The following is a 17,572-nucleotide window of genomic DNA, read 5'->3' as shown; positions in this document are numbered from 1 at the left end:
TGGCTGGCTTTCTTTCTCTTTTATATTAGAATCCATGGGGCTTGTTTTAGATTTTTTAATTATGTGCAACTATTTTAATTATTGTTTTAAATTGTTATTTTTGTATTTTTAATTGTTGTAAGCCACCTTGTGTGCCCATGGGGCAAAAAGGCGGGATATGCTATCTCTAGGTTCAGAAACAAAATGTCTTTGAATACTAATTGCAGAGAAGCAACAGAGGGAGCAGATTACTTGCCTACATGTATGCAAGCCCAATTCTGGGTTTCCTAGAGGCATCTGGTTGACCATTGTGGGCAACATAATGCTGGGACAGATGACAAGCAGAGCCCCTCTTACAACTCCTGCTTGAATTACTGGGTTCTTCAGTTAACAGGCTTGCACTGTGACTCACCAAGCCCAATGCAACCTGCCAGTCTTATATATTGATCACTAGCGATTTGATAAATCTTTGTTTGCAACTTGCTAATAATTGCAGAAAGCAAGAGTGGCAGATTTATCAAGCACTTGAAGTACAATATGTGATTGATGGTCTGCATTTGGCTTGGTGGGTCAAAGTTGAGGTCTCTCTGATGGTGAACCTAAGGAAGATGTCTAACATGAGACCTTAAAGAGCCAAGTTCTATATATCCTACTCAAGTACTTGGACAGATTATGAGCTGACTATGCAAGGTCACTCCCCAGTTAGTTCATCACGAATGTTTCACTAACACCCTTAAATGTTTTGGATTAACATCAGCTAATTTACAATGAAATGTTTATGTTTCTATAAACTACAGCTGTAAAGTTCCAGAGGAAGAGACCATAGCTGCTGCCTTACCAAGGTACAAACCTGTAACAGGACTGTGAGGCTTTCCGATTACATGGCCAATGCATTCATTCATCAAAGCCTGTAAACTCTGAAAAAACAGAAGAAACATTGTTACAATAAGTCCCACACTTGAAATATATAAAACTTACATATGAACACCTATTTAACAAGGAGGAGGACTGCTGATGAACCATCAAAACAGCCCTTCTTTCCCAGTAGGTACTAACATAACTCATCTCAAATATAGGCAACATGATTGTTACGTATAAGAGTGACTAATGACATACCAAGAAGTCATCTTCCGGCAAAGCTGAAATGAAGGCTGGCTCAATGGCCTGAAGAAAATCAAAACCTTGTGTTGCCCACCTGTTGAGCAGAAAAATGTTGTTCATTAACAAGAAACACTCCTACAGGTGTGCACCACTTAAAGATGGGGATACATTCTCCAGTCCTTGTTGTTATGTGATTAGGTCATTAAGTAAACATTTGGTCCAATCTACTGCCTTTGTTGTGTAAACAGACACTCCCTGCCAGACACTAGCTGGTTGCACAGCCTACTGGAGATAATTTCCTCTCCTTTGCATTGAACCTCTGTTGTGTAAACAGACACTCTGCTGCAGGCTATGGGACATGGGACTGACTAAGAGCATCTTTATTGTGCTTTGACCACCATCATATATGCGGTCCGTCGTTACCCAAACAGTTGTTAAGCGGCACACGCCCATATAAGAAGCACTATTTATTAAGTGAAACTCCTTGATGCAATACTGCCTTTCTAAATATGAAGTACAAAATTCACTTAAGACACTGTTGTGACTTACACATACTTATTATTTATTTAAAAGCTAGCCCAAAAAATATTCTGCCTTTCCTATGCTGGAGCAAATGCTCAAAGCAGTTTACAATTAAAAAGCACTCAAGAAGAAAATACACACACACTCTCTCTCTCTCTCAAGTTATTTTTATCACCTGTACCTAATCCTTTTAATTGAAGATGCCAGGGTTTAGATCTGGGGCCTTCCACACATGAGTGTGTGCTCTACCAATGAGCTACAGCTCCTCCCTATCAATTCCCCTCAATTATTTTCAATAAAATATAAAGTCACTCCAGATAAGTAAAGTGGAAACTCTTGAGCAGCCTGGGACTTGGATTACTCAAGTGTCTTATTCCACACCCCTGTTTTTAGCATAAACAGCATTCCCTCAAAGTGGTCTAAGGCAGCAATCATGCTCTATGTTTACAACACAAAAGATCTCACTGAAATAAAAGACTGAAAACCCAAAAAGCGCCCACTTAATCATTACCTGGGTCTGGTGCCTCGACCACTCTCACATTTAGTAAGTACATAATTCATCCATTTTCTCGCAAAACTAATGTATTGGTCTCCAATTTTCTGTCTGAATTCTCCGGACATCAGACGAATGACTTCTTTATGGTACTACAATACATTAAAATTATTCTTCAAGCTTTGAAATAACCATTTTCAGCAGTTGTTGCATGCTGCTACAGAAGTTTCCAAAATTCTGTGCCCCCTTACAATTCTTCAACATCCCATATAAGAGACAATAATAAAAACAGCATAGCTACACAAAGCAGTAAGCTCTGGAATGAAAAGAGCAATTTTTTTACAAACTATGCTACAAGGCTGGTTGATATTCAAAGCAAAATAAGCCAACAGGCCAGATAAATTAAAACTGTGAATTGAGCCTATCAGAATCTTTTAAGCAGCCATGCTTGATGTAAGAATAGCTACTGCTGGAACCTTCTGCCACTTCAGAAGTTTTCTTACAGTCAACAAACGGAAGAAGGATAAGGAAACTCTCAGGGTAAGAGTTCCAGTACAGGGAACACTGGTATTTAGCAATAGCCCATGAAAACGAAGAGAATGACTAGAAAGAGCTTCTGGGCTTGGTCTTTTTTCTTTGTTTCACATTGATGAATAGAGAAAGTGTGTCCACACAGTCTCCAATAATTACTTGTGGAAACACTGGTTAAAACATTCAATAGAACAAATGCTCTCAGAGAAGAAAATGTATTTCACATTTTCTGTAATTTAATTGTTTGCAAAAATGGCAAGAGTTGAGTGAAACCTACACGCTTCTACTTTCACCAGGCAATTCAACATTCCCAGAAATGTCTGAAATGACTGAATGCACAGGCTACTAAAAATAAGGAATTTGTCAAAAGAGTAAACTTCATTTTGTCATTTCAAAAGGGAAAGGACACTTCAAGTTCTGACCTATTCTGGCATTATGACAAACCTAAAAGGAAGCAACCTCTTCTAAACCTACCTCAAAACCAAAGTTGTAACACTGAATCATGGCTTCTCGATAATATTGCTGCAAGGTGGCAGATTCCGATTCATCAACCTCAGCATCAAATTCAGATGTGAACATGCGATCAACTCTGTCAATGGCACTGCTTATTTTATTGCACAGCTGCAAAGCATCACTCTGGAAGTCAGGAAAAAATATATTCTAAAAAATCATTTTTTGTGTAAAAAATTGCCAATGCTTCAGGGATTTTATTTCTAAATGTCTACTGTTTACTACAAAAACCATTTTTGCCTGGTGGTATCTTAAAAATGAAGATACATTGTAGCATGAGTTATCTGAGGCAAGAGTATTTAATCAGTGGCATGTTGCAGACTCCCTTGGCAATACACACCCAAATCTCATTTGTATAAATGGAACTTTCCACACTCTGCCTACCTCTCTCCCCCCCCCCCCCAATGGTTAACAGGAGTGGTTTATACCCAATGCTGGAGAGGCCTAGAATAATCCCAGGCACTTGGTCACTGGGCAACTTAGAAACTCAATGCTGGCATCTAAGAATCTGAAATGTATTTTCAATGGTGTACAGAACTAGCTCCAAATATCTGCTGATGACTCAGAGACATCTGAAGCATTTTGCTAGCCCCACTTTTGAGATTCTGCCAGGCACTGAGAAGATTTTACTAACAGCTGCAGCTATATTATCCACAAATAGTAAAGTCCTTTTAGGGAAATCTCTCCCCCCCCCCCCCATGGCACTTTACTGATACACAACAGGAGCTTCATATCTACCATTCAAAGGGTGCAATCCTAACCCCTTATGTCAGTGCTTTCTAGCACTGGCATAGCGGTGCCAACGGGACGTGTGCTGCACCCTGCAGTTGGGTGGCACTCACAGAGGCCTCCTCAAAGTAAGGGAATGTTTGTTCCCTTACCTCAGGGCTGCATTGGCCTTATGTCAGTGCTGGAAAGCACTGACATAAGCGGTTAGGATTGCGCCCAAAATTTGTTAGAAATTGTTCCCCATCCATCAAAAAATAAATATATGACTCTATCCTGTATATACAATCTACGCACTCTGTGCAGTTCTTCACTCTTCTCAATTTGTACAAAACTGTAATTGCAAATGACTCCTTTTTTATTGTTTCTGTGACAAATGAATCTCAGGAACTTGCTACATATCTTTTAAGAAGCAGCTTGGTATAATTAAGAATTCAGAAGGCAAAAAGTGAGGGAGACATGTACCTTCAACTGCTGCAAAGCTTTGGCAATGACTGGCTGGCTGGAGGTTTGCTCCTGATGCAAACAGATCAGTCCTTCAAATGCCTGCTGGAAAGTTTTTCTCTGGTTCACAAGATGCACAGGCTGCATGACTACAAGGAGGAGGTTATCAACCTAGAAATACAAATTTAACATGTTGTTGCCAAAAAGAGGCTGTCATGGTTGCATTTATGAAAAATGAATGCAACGGTGACCATTCTGAAATGTTCAACACTTTTAAAGCTCCAAAACAATTTTAAATATTACAGTAAAAGTTGTGTTATCTGGCACTTAAAGTGACAAACTCAGTTAACAGGAATCTTCACTGCTGGCTCAGGCAAGCCAGTTAAAGAGTGCTGCCCCCACCCCAAGTCAAGCCCCTCCCTCAATTACCTAACTGGCTCCATCTGCAGAGCACTTGCCCTCCCTCCCCCTTCATGAAGGCTTTCTAGGAATGGAGATGTTCCACTTCTTTCCTCACAAGGGCCTTCACAAAGAGGGAAAGAGGGTGGAGAAGCATCACGCAGGGCACTGTAACAGGTAAGTGAGGGAGCAGAGGAAACCCTGTTGGGAGGGAGAGTGTAAACCTTGTGAAAGTTCTTAACTGGCATATCAGGGTAACTGGCAATCCTTCTTCCCTGTGTGTGTTAGATTACAAAAGTTTTATTCTACTACCTTCCTCCCACAAAATTTTTAATGCTATAGAACAGTGGTTCCCAAACTGGTAGGTCACAACCCACCAGGGAAACTGTAATAGGGCCATTTCCCCTTAAGGGGAGTGGGCCAGAAATGGGTGCCCTGATGACACTGCAGCAATCATGATGGCACTGGAAGCAGGAGATTTTTAACTCATGTGCTAGATTCAGGGAGTGTCTAGGAGGTTTTCAGCCCCATCTGTGGGCCTCCAGGTTGCAGCAAATAGCTGCAATTGCCAATCACAGCCCACTTCCAGTTTTCACATGAAAACCAGAACTGGGTTCTGATCAGTGATTGCAGCTATTTGCTGAATGGACCGAGCCTCCTGGACCCTCCCAGAGGCCAGCGCAACCCCCAGGTAAATTAAAAACCCCTTTGCTCCTGATGCCACTGTGATTGCTGCTGCCCCCACAATTACATCATTGCTGGAACCATTGCTATAGGAAATGCCTATAAAGGATCACTTTGATTTTCCAATGTTCATTCTGATCAAAGAGATAATGGAGACATTCCATATGGAGAAACAGATTTCTGTGCATATTTTACCTTACTAGAGGCTGCTGGTCAGGTAGGGCAGAATTTCCAGCAAACAGGACAATGCCTGCATGCATAGTACTGATATAGAGCACACCCCCGCTCCCAACACACACACACATTTAGTAGGGAGGTAATCGGGACAAAAGCACACATACATTCCCCTCAGAAAATCATTAGTTTAGTGGGGGGAAAGCTTCATATACAATACTGCTCTTGCAGAGAATGATGTTTGGTTTATCTGTTATGCATTAGTTTCCAGGACCTTTTCACTTCTAAAGTGAACTAAAAGATTTTGGAGGAAGTATTTTTTGAGTTTCCCATAAGCTGACAGGTTCGTGAGCCTGTTAATGTCATAACAGTATGGGTCTGCCCATGTTTTGCGCGGATTCGAAACTCACGGATTCTTTTATCCGCAGGTCCCCCCGAACCCATGGGACCTATGCTCCCCTCACCTCCAGAGAGTCTTGTGAGGCCCACAAAGGCAGTGAGACCACCCGCTATCTCTGTGGGCCTCAGAATGGTTGCTTCGGCCGAAAAAACGGTAAATCAGAAGTTGTGTTTTTATGCCTTGTAAGGTATTCTGAGGCCTGGGTAAGCCTTCTGGGGGCTTCCCTGAGACTCAAAATGCCTTGTAAGACATAAAAACGTCACTTCCGGTTTCCCAAAGGAAATCAGAAGTAGCTTTTTTTGGCCAAAGTGGCCATTCTGAGGCCCACAGAGGCAGCTGGCGGTTGCATGCATCCTCTGCAGACCTCAAAAGACCCTCTTTACCTGACTGGAGCTCAGTTCTTTCGGGGTCCAAAAATCCATGGGTTTGAGTACCCACAGTTTTCCTTATCCACAGGGGTTCCAGAAACAGAACCTCTACGGAAAACGTGGGCCCACTGTACATTTGCAGTTATGGTCCAGCCATTTCAAATTGTCCATCCATCCATCCATCTCACCCCCCCCCCCCCCAAACACTAACACTGAAAAACCGTTTATGCCTGGAGGAGTTGGTGAACTTTTGTTTGGGGGCAGGGTTAACATTTTTACAAAAACACTTGATAATCCAGATCATGGCCACTAACCTCATCTATACAGGTATTCACCCAGTACATGGATGACATAAAAAAAAAATCCTCTTCTGTCCACTAGAAAGGTGGGGGAGGGGCAATAACTCAGCATACACTTTGCATGGATAAAGTTCCAAGTTTGATTCTCAGTATCTCCACTTAAAGGATCAGGTAACAGGTAAAAGGAAAGGAATTGGCCTGACACCTTGTTGAGTTGCTGCCAGTCAGAGCAGATAATAATGGGACAGACAGATCAATGGTCTGACTTGGTTCAAGGTAGTTTCATTGTTCAAATAAGAATCGTACGCAAATTAAACTCCTTTGCCTAAAAATTAGAAACAAAAATTGCAAAAGGCCAAATCTTTCAAGTGCCCAGAGCCCAAAACAATACTTAGCTGTGAAAAACAAAGCATCAACTTTCATAGCGCCTAACCAGTACCAAATCGGAAGAGTAACAATGGCAATTATTAGTACAGAGAATATTTACCTGCATACTTCTCAGTGTATCAATAGTTTCCACCTGTGGCACTATTTTGACAGGCTGGCCTTCCCATGTGCTCCAGCTGTCATCATCTTCATGCTCTTTATTGATATACTTGGTCATAAGCAAGAAAGGTTCGCCTGCAACCTCATCAGAGTCTTTTGAACAATCTTTTCCTGCTGCTGCATTCAGCAACTGCAAGGTAATACATTTCTCCCCTGCAAGGTTACCTGGCACAAAGACCTGCAAGTTTTCCAATCCAGGGATTTGCACCTTAAGAAAGAACAAACCAATTCAGTCCAAGTTACTCAAACCTAAATATGCACCAACTTTTCATCTATAAAAATGTTACAATGAAAATGCATCTTATGACCACAGTAATGTATCTTTTTATCAACTGACCACACAGCTCTAGCACTCTTCTCCTTCACTGCATGATCTCAGCCAATCAGAGATGCACCCCTACACTGCTGAAGTAACTGGGCAACCTTCAGCCTTCCCATGCTGAAACGGTTTCATTGCACGTCATCACAGTAGAGGAAAATCACCTTGGCAACATGTATTTCCTGGCTTGATGTGCTGCAAGTCTGGGCAATAAAACCATTGCAATGCACTATCTTAGGAACATGGAGGTGCACTCCTTTTCCCTTGCCCCTGTCAGACCTAGACTGCAGTCATTTCAAAGGACAGCCTCCAGGCTCCATTTTAAACTGCTACTTTTCAAGCTACTCTGAGAATCGTGCCGACCAGCTTTACTATTTTGTCATGATGCTTTGTCTGATATAGTACATCTATTTTTATTGTACTTTGTTGTCATGTACATTGACTATGAAGGAGTTGGGAACCTACTAAGTCCTTGCGGGGGCAGGACAGGGGGCTATAAAACTTACCAGGGAGGGGGGTTTGCGCTGGCCTCTGAGAGGGTCCAAGAGGCTTGCAGCCCCTTCTATGGGCCTTCCTGCTGCTGAAAATAGCACTGATTGGCAACTGGAAGCCACTTCTGTTTTTCAACTGCTGCATAATTGCTGCAGTGCCATTGATGCACTAAATTCTGAGCCACTCCCCTTAAGGGTTCTTCCAGTTGCCCTGGCGGGTCGCGACCCACAGTTTGGGAACCACTGGAGTAGATGGTTAGGTTTAGCAGTAGGGGCAGGACTTCTCACTCTTTCTCCCCATTCCCCTCTCCCCACAATGCTGTTATCTCTATAACATAGGAATTTGAAAAGACAAAGAGTACAGAATGAACATGGGTGAGAGGCCAGCCAGGCCAAGGAAGTGAATATAAAGTCAGCTCACACAAACAGACTGTCACTTATAAAGGTGAAAAAAGAGGCCTACTGGTCAAAGGAAGTTAGTAACAATTTAACTCAAGGCTGAGTGAAAGGAAATTAGAAAAACCCAGAATGCAGCTTGCTTGAAAGCATATAAGGGAATTTTGTCTACCTCCCCCAAAACAAGAAAGCCAAGATGGAATTTTCCATCCTAAAAGACAAAGAGCCAGTGACATGTTCAGAGGAGCCCATCCCAGAAAGTGACCCCCTCCAGGAAGAACAACCCACATGGGGCTAAAATAAGAGACCCGAAGAAATCTAAGGTAGAAGGATGCTGTCAATATCCAGACTCCTCCAGTCCAGACTGAGTAACACAGTGACCTAGCAGGCATGGGCCAGCCTGGAGAGACTGTGTGTGGATGAATTAGATTTCTTATGTATGCTAAGGATAGCAATTTCATTCATGTGTGTATTTTTGGCATGCCTAGGTGAGGGTGTCAGTGCAAATAAGCAAGCGCTTAATCTTCTCCAATAAAGTACAATAGGCTGCCTTTTCTCTTTGGTTGGCAACCTTCAGTCTCGAAAGACTATGGTATAAGCCTACAGCAGCTGGTATTCCCAGGTGGTCTCCCATCCAAGTACTAACCAGGCCTGACCCTGCTTAGCTTGCAAGATCAGAAGAGATCAGGCATGTAAAGCTAATTTTAAATGCAATTGCTGTCTGAAGGTGACTCCCACAAAATGAAAAAGATTCCATTTTTCCCCTCCCAGGGTTCTAAAGTGGGTTGGCCTGACTAACCCTCATGCCCCTCCCCTTGGGACAGGCTCTAACTGGATCCTGGCCTGTTTTAGAATAAACACCCCTACCAAAGCGGGTTTGGCACTAAAAAAGCATGCTAAACTTTTTTCATACACTTTTCTCAGACCAGTACCTTTGTGCAGAATCATGTCCTATTTATATACCTCACTCCAACAGCAAGGTCACAGATCACTCTGTAGAAATGTGCACCCCCCAAACACTGCAGTGACTAGACTGGGGTATCTGTGTGCACATTGTGTACATGTGTACATTGTACACAATGTACACAATGTACACACGTACACTGTGCGTGTACATTGAAAGTACACATGTCAATAAGCACTATGTTCATGCCTTACACAGAAAGTTCTCGACGTGGCAGGCTGATTTTTTTTCATACAACTGTGGCTTAGTGGTCTGGCAAACAGAAGACTCTTCAAAATAATTTTTTGCAGTTCAACTTCAATATTGAAGTCAGGGTATAAGGAGCTTCTTTAGACCAACCCATACTCTTACACCACAGAATGTTAGACTTCTCTTCTTGGAGCAGATTAGCATGCCATATATCACAAACTCCTTTTGCAGCCTTGCTGTTCTAAGCAAGCAATGCTGTTGTAGAAAGACAAGTCCCAAACAGGCTTGGGCGTACAGAATAAGGTCTAGTTTTTTGCAAACCCTGTTCCTGGACTATACCAGTACAAACAGTACGCAGAGGATCTAATATCTCTGAGCGCTCCTTCCTACAATACAGAAAACTAGCATATCAGAGAGAAACCTAGGCTAGAACCCTTCTTCAATGTTCATGCAATGTTCTTCATGACATTTTCTATGTACAAGAATTTTTTGTTGTTGTAGGAAGGGGCATTCAATCATATGAGCACCCATCTGCAGCCTGAAGTGATACAGCCCAGGCACAGGTGTAGGTGTACCACCTCACTAAGACCCACACTAACCAGTCCTAAGAAGTTGAAAATACCCCAAAATCCATTCACATATTTGGTGTCTCTTTCCATTTTACATATCTAGCCTACAATCTTACACACGCTTATCTGGGAGTAGGATGCATTGGCCATAATGGGACTTCCTTCCAAGTAAGCATGCATACAATTGGGTTGTTCATGTTCTAATGCCATTAAGTCCCTAGACTGATTTTACCTTCACATACTGTTCTGCTTTCAGGCCGCTGAGGAACTCCTGCACAGAAGCAGCTAATGTGAACTCTGCTGCTATTTCAAGGTCCTATAAGGGGAAGATGAAAGATGTTAACTTATCAAACTGCATTCTTAATGATGTCAATGCAACTCAGTTTTGATATTATTTAGAGCTCTCTTAGATTTTTTTACCTTCCTTAACCTCTTGGCAAAGCCTAGAGCTTTGGATGCTCTTTCTCTAGCTTCATGAAACAGCTCTTTAAGTGCCCGGCTGGTCTCTATAACAGATCTCCTATAAAAATTGAACACAATGCAGTTATCTGATAACACTTGCACATGTGTTCAAATGTGTGATGGAGGAAATATATTTACAACAGAATTGTTGTTGTTATGTACAAATTATATATGTTATATACAAATAACAAGTTAAAAAGGAACCCAGAGTTGCTAAGATAACACATCCTACGTAAAAATATGAAAAAAAGAAGAGAAAGTACACAATTCTTCTTCTTCTACCCCTAACAAGTGTTAATAGGCCTATCAAACACGAACAAATTTCAGATGCAATTTGAAAAAAAAAAAGCTTGTTTTTTTCACACATTCAACACACTTTTTAAAAATCTAACAGCATATCTTGGAAAGGAACTGATGCAGGCCTGGGAGTACCTGATTTCATCTGAAGCTGCACTATCGTCAGCACTAGCCCAAAACTCATCACAGCTCTCTTGTAGGCCAGAGTCCAAAAAGATTCCTGTTGATTTCAGGAGCACCCCTGCAATGTCACTGAAACAAAAGTAAAACACCTTTCATTCCTACAAACATGGTAAAGAAAAGTTTCTGTATAATCTCCAAAGCACTGTAGGTTTCAGAGAGTTGTATCCTACATAGCACTCATACAACAGCACAACTGCAAGCAATCTTCTTCACCCTTTCTCCCCCCAGGGCAGCTTCTGGAGCCCCCTGAAAAATCACTTCTGAGGGTTGAAGTCCTGCTGAAATGTGACATGGGAGACAGCTGTGGAAGAGTGAAATCCTTGACAACTACCACAGAAGCAGCTTCTGTGGGCATAGCTCTGCTCAGCTTGATTCCCCCTGACCTGCAAACCCCTTGAACCACACACCACTCCCGAGGGCCCCAAAATGTTCACAGGTGGTTATGTGAACATTCCTGAGAGCTTACCTGGAGGGGAGGGGAAGACAGCTTGCACTTGCACTGTTGGCACAAGCACTACTGAGGAAACAAGCCACTGCCAGTAATATTTAACTATGAAAAATAGTAAGGTAATACAAGTAATTCAAGTAAGTGTATAAGGACTGAATTTTCATTGCTTTCAATTAAAATACTCTGAGGTATATGCCATTAAAAAAATAGCCTAAAAATATATTATTCAGCATGAGGGAACAACTACATAACTGTGAGAATATCATTTCTCATGCTCTCAGGGGAGACGGGAGAGAAAAGAACTCATTTGCTCCTCATTTATTTAAATATGATTCCTATACAAGCCAAACCTGCACCATTTTTGACTTTCAGCAAACTTCAACAGTGCAAAATTTTTGTTTGTTTATGTTTAGGTAAAGCTATAGATATTGTCACCATTTCCACAAATACATTATTTCAAATAAACACATCAATACAAAACTATAACAAAGCATCTACATCAAATGCACTGCATGCAGACATGTTGTATATGAAGCCATGTGCCACAATTATCTTTAAACCATTGGACATTCCTGCCAATAAATTCTTTTGACATTACATTCCCAATTTATATAATTTAATTCTGAGCTAACTGGTATCAGAAACACAGTAATAAGGTATTGTACCAGAACAGTTTTCCAGCTTGAGCTTCGCCTCCTCGTATATAAGGAGTTATTTCTTTGGTGAAATTCCATTCTTCTTCCAAGAGATTTTTTAAACTATGAGATGCTTGAGGTAACTGCTGTAGCATTTGGATCCAGCTTCGCATATAATCAAAATAAACCTTGAAATAAAAGAAAAAGTAATTTAGGGCACACTCCTAACCCCCAGGTTAGGCTGGCACAAGTCACTTGCGCTGACTGGGGGGGGGTGTTGCAAACTTGCTGTAAGGCACATTTGTGCCGACTTAGGAGTCAGGGAGGTCAGCGCAAGTAGTTGTGCTGGCCTCCCCAGGCCCGGCAGGGTAAGTTTGCATTAATCGAGCTTGGTCTGGGGAGGGCGGGGAGGAGGTTAGGCCAGGATCCAGCGGTTATGCCAGATCCTGACCCTGTTCCCGGGCAGCACGTGCTGCTCAGATCTGTCCCACCTCATCAGGTGGCACAGATTCGAGTAGATTCATTGGGGCCACTGCAGCATGCCCCAGGATAAGGGGAAAGTTATCCCCTTGCCTCAGGTTATGCTGCTTTTGGCCCCAAACTTGAGCTGGATGCAGCGCAGGCCCACTGGCCTGCCTGCTCCTGCGCAAGTTAGGATTGGACTGCCTGATAATTGTTACACAACATATTACCAAATCCACAAGCCTTTTGCATTATAACATTTTATTTTTCCTTTTACATGCCAGCCATCAGGGAACAAGGTCCAGACTTTCTCTAGGTCACCAACATCAGTGTGGTGCTTGCTAATTTTCTTTCTGTATCTGTGTTTTGCTTATCTACAGGGAAGAAAATGTAGCTACCAATCTACATGTTGGCAACCTTCAGTCTCGAGAGACTATGGTATCGCGCTCTGAAAGGTGGTTTTGGAACATCATCTAATGTGACTGAAAAGGCCGATTCAGGAGTGACAATCCCTTCCACACTGGGAGCAAGTGCAGTCTGTCCCTGGTCTGTCTCCCTGGCTATGGGCCTTCCTTCTTTGCCTCTTTGCCTCAGACTGTTGGCCAAGTGTCTCTTCAAACTGGGAAAGGCCATGCTGCACAGCCTGCCTTCAAGCGGACCGCTCAGACGCCAGGGTTTCCCACTTGTTGAGGTCCACTCCTAAGGCCTTCAGATCCCTCTTGCAGATGTCCTTGTATCGCAGCTGTGGTCTACCTGTAGGGCGCTTTCCTTGCACGAGTTCTCCATAGAGGAGATCCTTTGGGATCTGGCCATCATCCATTCTCACGACATGACCAAGCCAACGCAGGCGTCTCTGTTTCAGCAGTGCATACATGCTAGGGATTCCAGCACGTTCCAGGACTGTGTTGTTTGGAACTTTGTCCTGCCAGGTGATGACGAGAATGCGTAGGAGGCAGCGCATGTGGAAAGCGTTCAGTTTCCTCTCCTGTTGTGAGCGAAGAGTCCATGACTCGCTGCAGTACAGAAGTGTACTCAGGACGCAAGCTCTGTAGACCTGGATCTTGGTATGTTCCGTCAGCTTCTTGTTGGACCAGACTCTCTTTGTGAGTCTGGAAAACGTGGTAGCTGCTTTACCGATGCATTTGTTTAGTTCGGTATCGAGAGAAAGTGCCAGAGATCGTTGAGCCAAGGTACACAAAGTCATGGACAACCTCCAGTTCATGCGCAGAGATTGTAATGCAGGGAGGTGAGTCCACATCCTGAACCATGACCTGTGTTTTCTTAAGGCTGATCGTCAGTCCAAAATCTACCAATCTACAAATGGAGGCCATTCTGCCACTGTGAAAAGGATTAAGACACTGATTCCCAAACTGATATAAAACTCACAGAGGCACCATGGGATGTCCCTGGCCACTTCTTCTTCTTGGCTCATTTGGGTGCCACCATCTTGGATCATGCAAGATCTCATGTAATTCAAAATGACAGTGCCCAGGAGAGTTGGGAACGCTGCTGTGAAAGACGGGTACCATGAACACAGTAGGTTTGGGAGCTACAACAATTGTAATGTTTTACTAACACTCCTTGTTTTCTGTTTACAGTGGAATGAATCCCTACATGATTTAGGAACAGGGGGCACCCTGTATCCACGGATTCATTTATACACAATTTTGGTCTGCCCTTGCTGCTTGCCTCCAGAGGGTCCTCTGAGCCCAGCAGAAGTAAAACCAGAAGTAAAATTTTTAATGCCTTATAAGGCATAAGGAGGCCCAGGAAAGCCCTCTGGGGCTTCCCTGGGCCTCCCAGAACCTTATAAGGCATTAAAAACGTCACTTCCAGTTTCAAGGAGAAACAGAAGTGACATTTTTCACTGTCAGGCTCAGTTTGACTCTGGCAGAGGCTGCGGACAGATGTCTGCAGCCTCTGCTAGACTCAAGAGGACACTCTGGAAGGGGGTGTTCACCCATATCTGTGGTTTCACTTAACTGCGGGGGGTTCTGGAACAGAACCCAAACAGATACGAGGGCACACCTATATTTTACAGGAAGAAAAGTAGAAGATAGGGAAGCCAGTTAAAACAGGGAAGGTTCCCAATGGCAAGTGATTTATGACTGTGGACATCAGTGATTTTCTCTTTCTCAACTAAGTACTGGAAGGCAGGGGTGGGTTCCCTGGCCCTCTGGCTAGTAACAGTATCAGATAGAAATCTCCCAGAACTCCCCACTGTCTCATAAAGAAGATGTTTGTTGGAATTGCTATGTTTGTTGGAATATGTAGCAGGTATCAAAGTAAGAGGAGCATGAAACCCACATTCCCTTGGATTTCTTTTACAAACTGACTTTCAAACTGAAATATTTTTTGTAATATTTTCTTTTATAACCTTTATTTCTCGTTTGTGTAAAAGTTTTAGGCTGCATATTTTGAAAAACTCATTCTTGGTATTGAGAGTTTTTTAAATCTGTTTGAGAACAGTACCAGCAAAATCATGAATGTAGTTTCTTTTTTATATTCCATCACCTTTCTTTATATATCCATACTTTAGATTTAATTGAAAGAATCTGGGCTTACGTACCTACATGGAGTCAGGAAAACCGACAACACCTATAAGTTGAGGGTTTTGATTTGAATAGATTGCAAGAATGAATCTTGGCAGTCTTAGCTCAAACAGGGACAAATCCCTTGGTCAATAACCACCAGAGGGCAATGAACCTCTTTGGGGCACAAGCATTGATGGAATATTTTTAGATGGATGCATAAGAAATAATGATAGCATGCACAGATAGAAAATAAGATGAACTTACAGTGTCATAATTGAGTGCACTGGTAACTGACTGTATTATACATATTTACAGATAGTGAACACCAAGAGTGGAACCAGGGACATCAAATAATTCTAGATTACACTTAGTGATAACATAGGATCCCCCACTATTTGGCAATATGGCTAGCTTTTTAACTATATGTTTAAGAAGAAAAAACAATCTTATTAGCAGGCAGCTTCTCTAGCCTGCAAAGATTGTTTTTTCTTTGAAGGAAAAACAGAAAGTGATCAGAGTCAAGTGAATAAACTAACAAACTTGAACCATGGCAAGATACAATAAATTGCTACTTACCATTAACATCTTATGTAGGTCCTCCTCAAAAGAATCAATGTTGCAGTTCTTCTGCAAGTCATCTAACACCTCACGTAACATGAACTGATAATATTGCTTCATTAGCAGACCACCCTTCAGGACTTCTTTACATTCTCTCACTAGCTGCAAGAGAACAGTACATAAATAGCAAACAATCCATCTCACATTTCAAATTAAAATTTCTATTGTACAACTTTAAAGTCTGTACATCAATGGTCTATCCCATGGGTTCTCAAAGTGTGCATCACAACATGTTAGGGCATTACAGCACACTCACAGGATGCCACAGAACGTTCCTGCTCACCCCTCCTACCTGTCCCCCCCCCCCGGGGCACTGCCATCTTGGATCTCACAAATCCCATATTTGGCAGCACCCAGCTCTGCCAGGAAGAAGAGGCTGCAGGGATATTGTGACCCAGGTAAGTTTGGGAACCACTGGCCTATCCTGATAAGAGGGCCAAGCAACACAAGAGCTACAGTGATATAGAAGCTGGTTGCTCACCAATAGTTAACTCTGCCAAGTTTTTTTTTAACATTTTGTCTCCTCATTAAACCTTACAATCAACATGTGACATGGGGCTAATGTGTCTCATTAATGACACCGAAACAGCAGTGACCAGCGTAAATATCTGAACCCAGATCTCCCAGATTAGAATCCTACACATTATCCACTAGAAAACATCTGCCACATACAAAATTCTATGTTTCTTCCCACCCCACCCCCAAAACACCTTCATATTCTCAAATATGAATGCTAGAACTGTGGGGAAAGAGGGGTTATCTTTTGTTTCTTAAACCTAAATCTTCTAAATAACCTATCTAGAACTAGTTGACCATATAAGCTCTTCATTGGTACTATGTACTGCTATAGAAGGTGGGGTCCATGTATGTAGTTCAGCTTTAGAACCTTCTGGGCAGAAAAAAACTTTCCATATAACTGCTCAAGCCCATGAAAATAAGGTGGGATATAAATCCCATTAGATAAATATGACTGATGGTATATCTTTACTGCTAACAAATAAATGACTGCGATTCTTCAACTTAATAAAAGATGTGACCATTTTTATAGTCAATAACTGTCCCAGTTTGCCCCAGAAATAGAAACAACATACATCTCTTCTCCTAAACTGCTTATAATTGCAGGCAATTTGGAAGAAGTACATGGCCAACCCTTTTGAAAAGACACAAGTAGGCAATTATTTTAAGAGTGCTAATTACAGATACCCACAGATAAAGATTTTCTTAACAACCGTTTCACTATCTTTTCATTGTACTGGAGAACGTTGTTGACAATCAAAAGAGAGACAACACATTCTTTTCTGGAACAATGTCAATTATGCTAAGATAAGGGGGGAAAATGAATAAAAAACATTAGGCAAACCTGCTTAATACTCAGGAGAGAAGGTTCCCCAGCAGGCCTCTGTTCCAACCTTAATTTGAGACACTCATGGATAACATTGAGAAGGACTCGACACAGAACTAGAAATGCAGGCTCAAAAGATGGTAAATCCATAGATTTCAGCTCTTCCCATGACACAGTACTGCATTTTTGATCTGAAGAAGGTGGGGAATTTGACAACTGCACGTAATCAGAACATAAAATGGGATCGGGGTACTCTGAAAACTGTAACAAAAAATAGATACTATATAACAACAATTGCAAACTTTTTCCTCCTCCCTCCAGGTTAGCTGCATATCAAGAATAGTCCACTGAATTTTGTTGGAAGTTCATCAAGGTAGCTGACTTTCTAGTCTGTTACATCCACAGAATCAAACAACTATTCAAGCCATGCAGGACAAACAGCACCATCTCAAGCTGCATGGAAAGTACATTTGTAAAATGCGAGTGA

At 42.1% G+C, this 17,572-nt stretch overlaps 1 protein-coding gene across 7 annotated transcripts in view; it reads right to left on the bottom strand.

Annotated features, from left to right (window-relative positions):
* Positions 1-17,572, bottom strand: part of MAP3K4 (mitogen-activated protein kinase kinase kinase 4) — a 92,759-nt gene that overhangs the window by 18,653 nt on the left and 56,534 nt on the right. For 5 of the 7 annotated variants that reach the window (XM_066616233.1, XM_066616215.1, XM_066616250.1 and 2 more), the window contains exons 4-15: positions 17,104-17,346; positions 15,702-15,845; positions 12,160-12,317; positions 10,999-11,115; positions 10,525-10,624; positions 10,337-10,420; positions 7,118-7,384; positions 4,328-4,477; positions 3,101-3,262; positions 2,114-2,247; positions 1,096-1,174; positions 818-896 (exon numbers count right to left, since the gene is read on the bottom strand). In XM_066616233.1, coding sequence (XP_066472330.1) covers positions 818-896; positions 1,096-1,174; positions 2,114-2,247; positions 3,101-3,262; positions 4,328-4,477; positions 7,118-7,384; positions 10,337-10,420; positions 10,525-10,624; positions 10,999-11,115; positions 12,160-12,317; positions 15,702-15,845; positions 17,104-17,346 — 1,717 coding nt within the window. The remainder of the gene's footprint in view (positions 1-817; positions 897-1,095; positions 1,175-2,113; positions 2,248-3,100; positions 3,263-4,327; positions 4,478-7,117; positions 7,385-10,336; positions 10,421-10,524; positions 10,625-10,998; positions 11,116-12,159; positions 12,318-15,701; positions 15,846-17,103; positions 17,347-17,572) is intronic. The other 2 variants (XM_066616224.1, XM_066616259.1) reach the window with 1 other exon arrangement.

This window comes from Tiliqua scincoides, chromosome 1, assembly GCF_035046505.1.
Source record: "Tiliqua scincoides isolate rTilSci1 chromosome 1, rTilSci1.hap2, whole genome shotgun sequence".
NCBI lineage: Eukaryota > Metazoa > Chordata > Lepidosauria > Squamata > Scincidae > Tiliqua > Tiliqua scincoides.
Note: the sequence above shows the minus strand (reverse complement) of the source record. Positions and strands in the feature narration are given on the sequence as shown.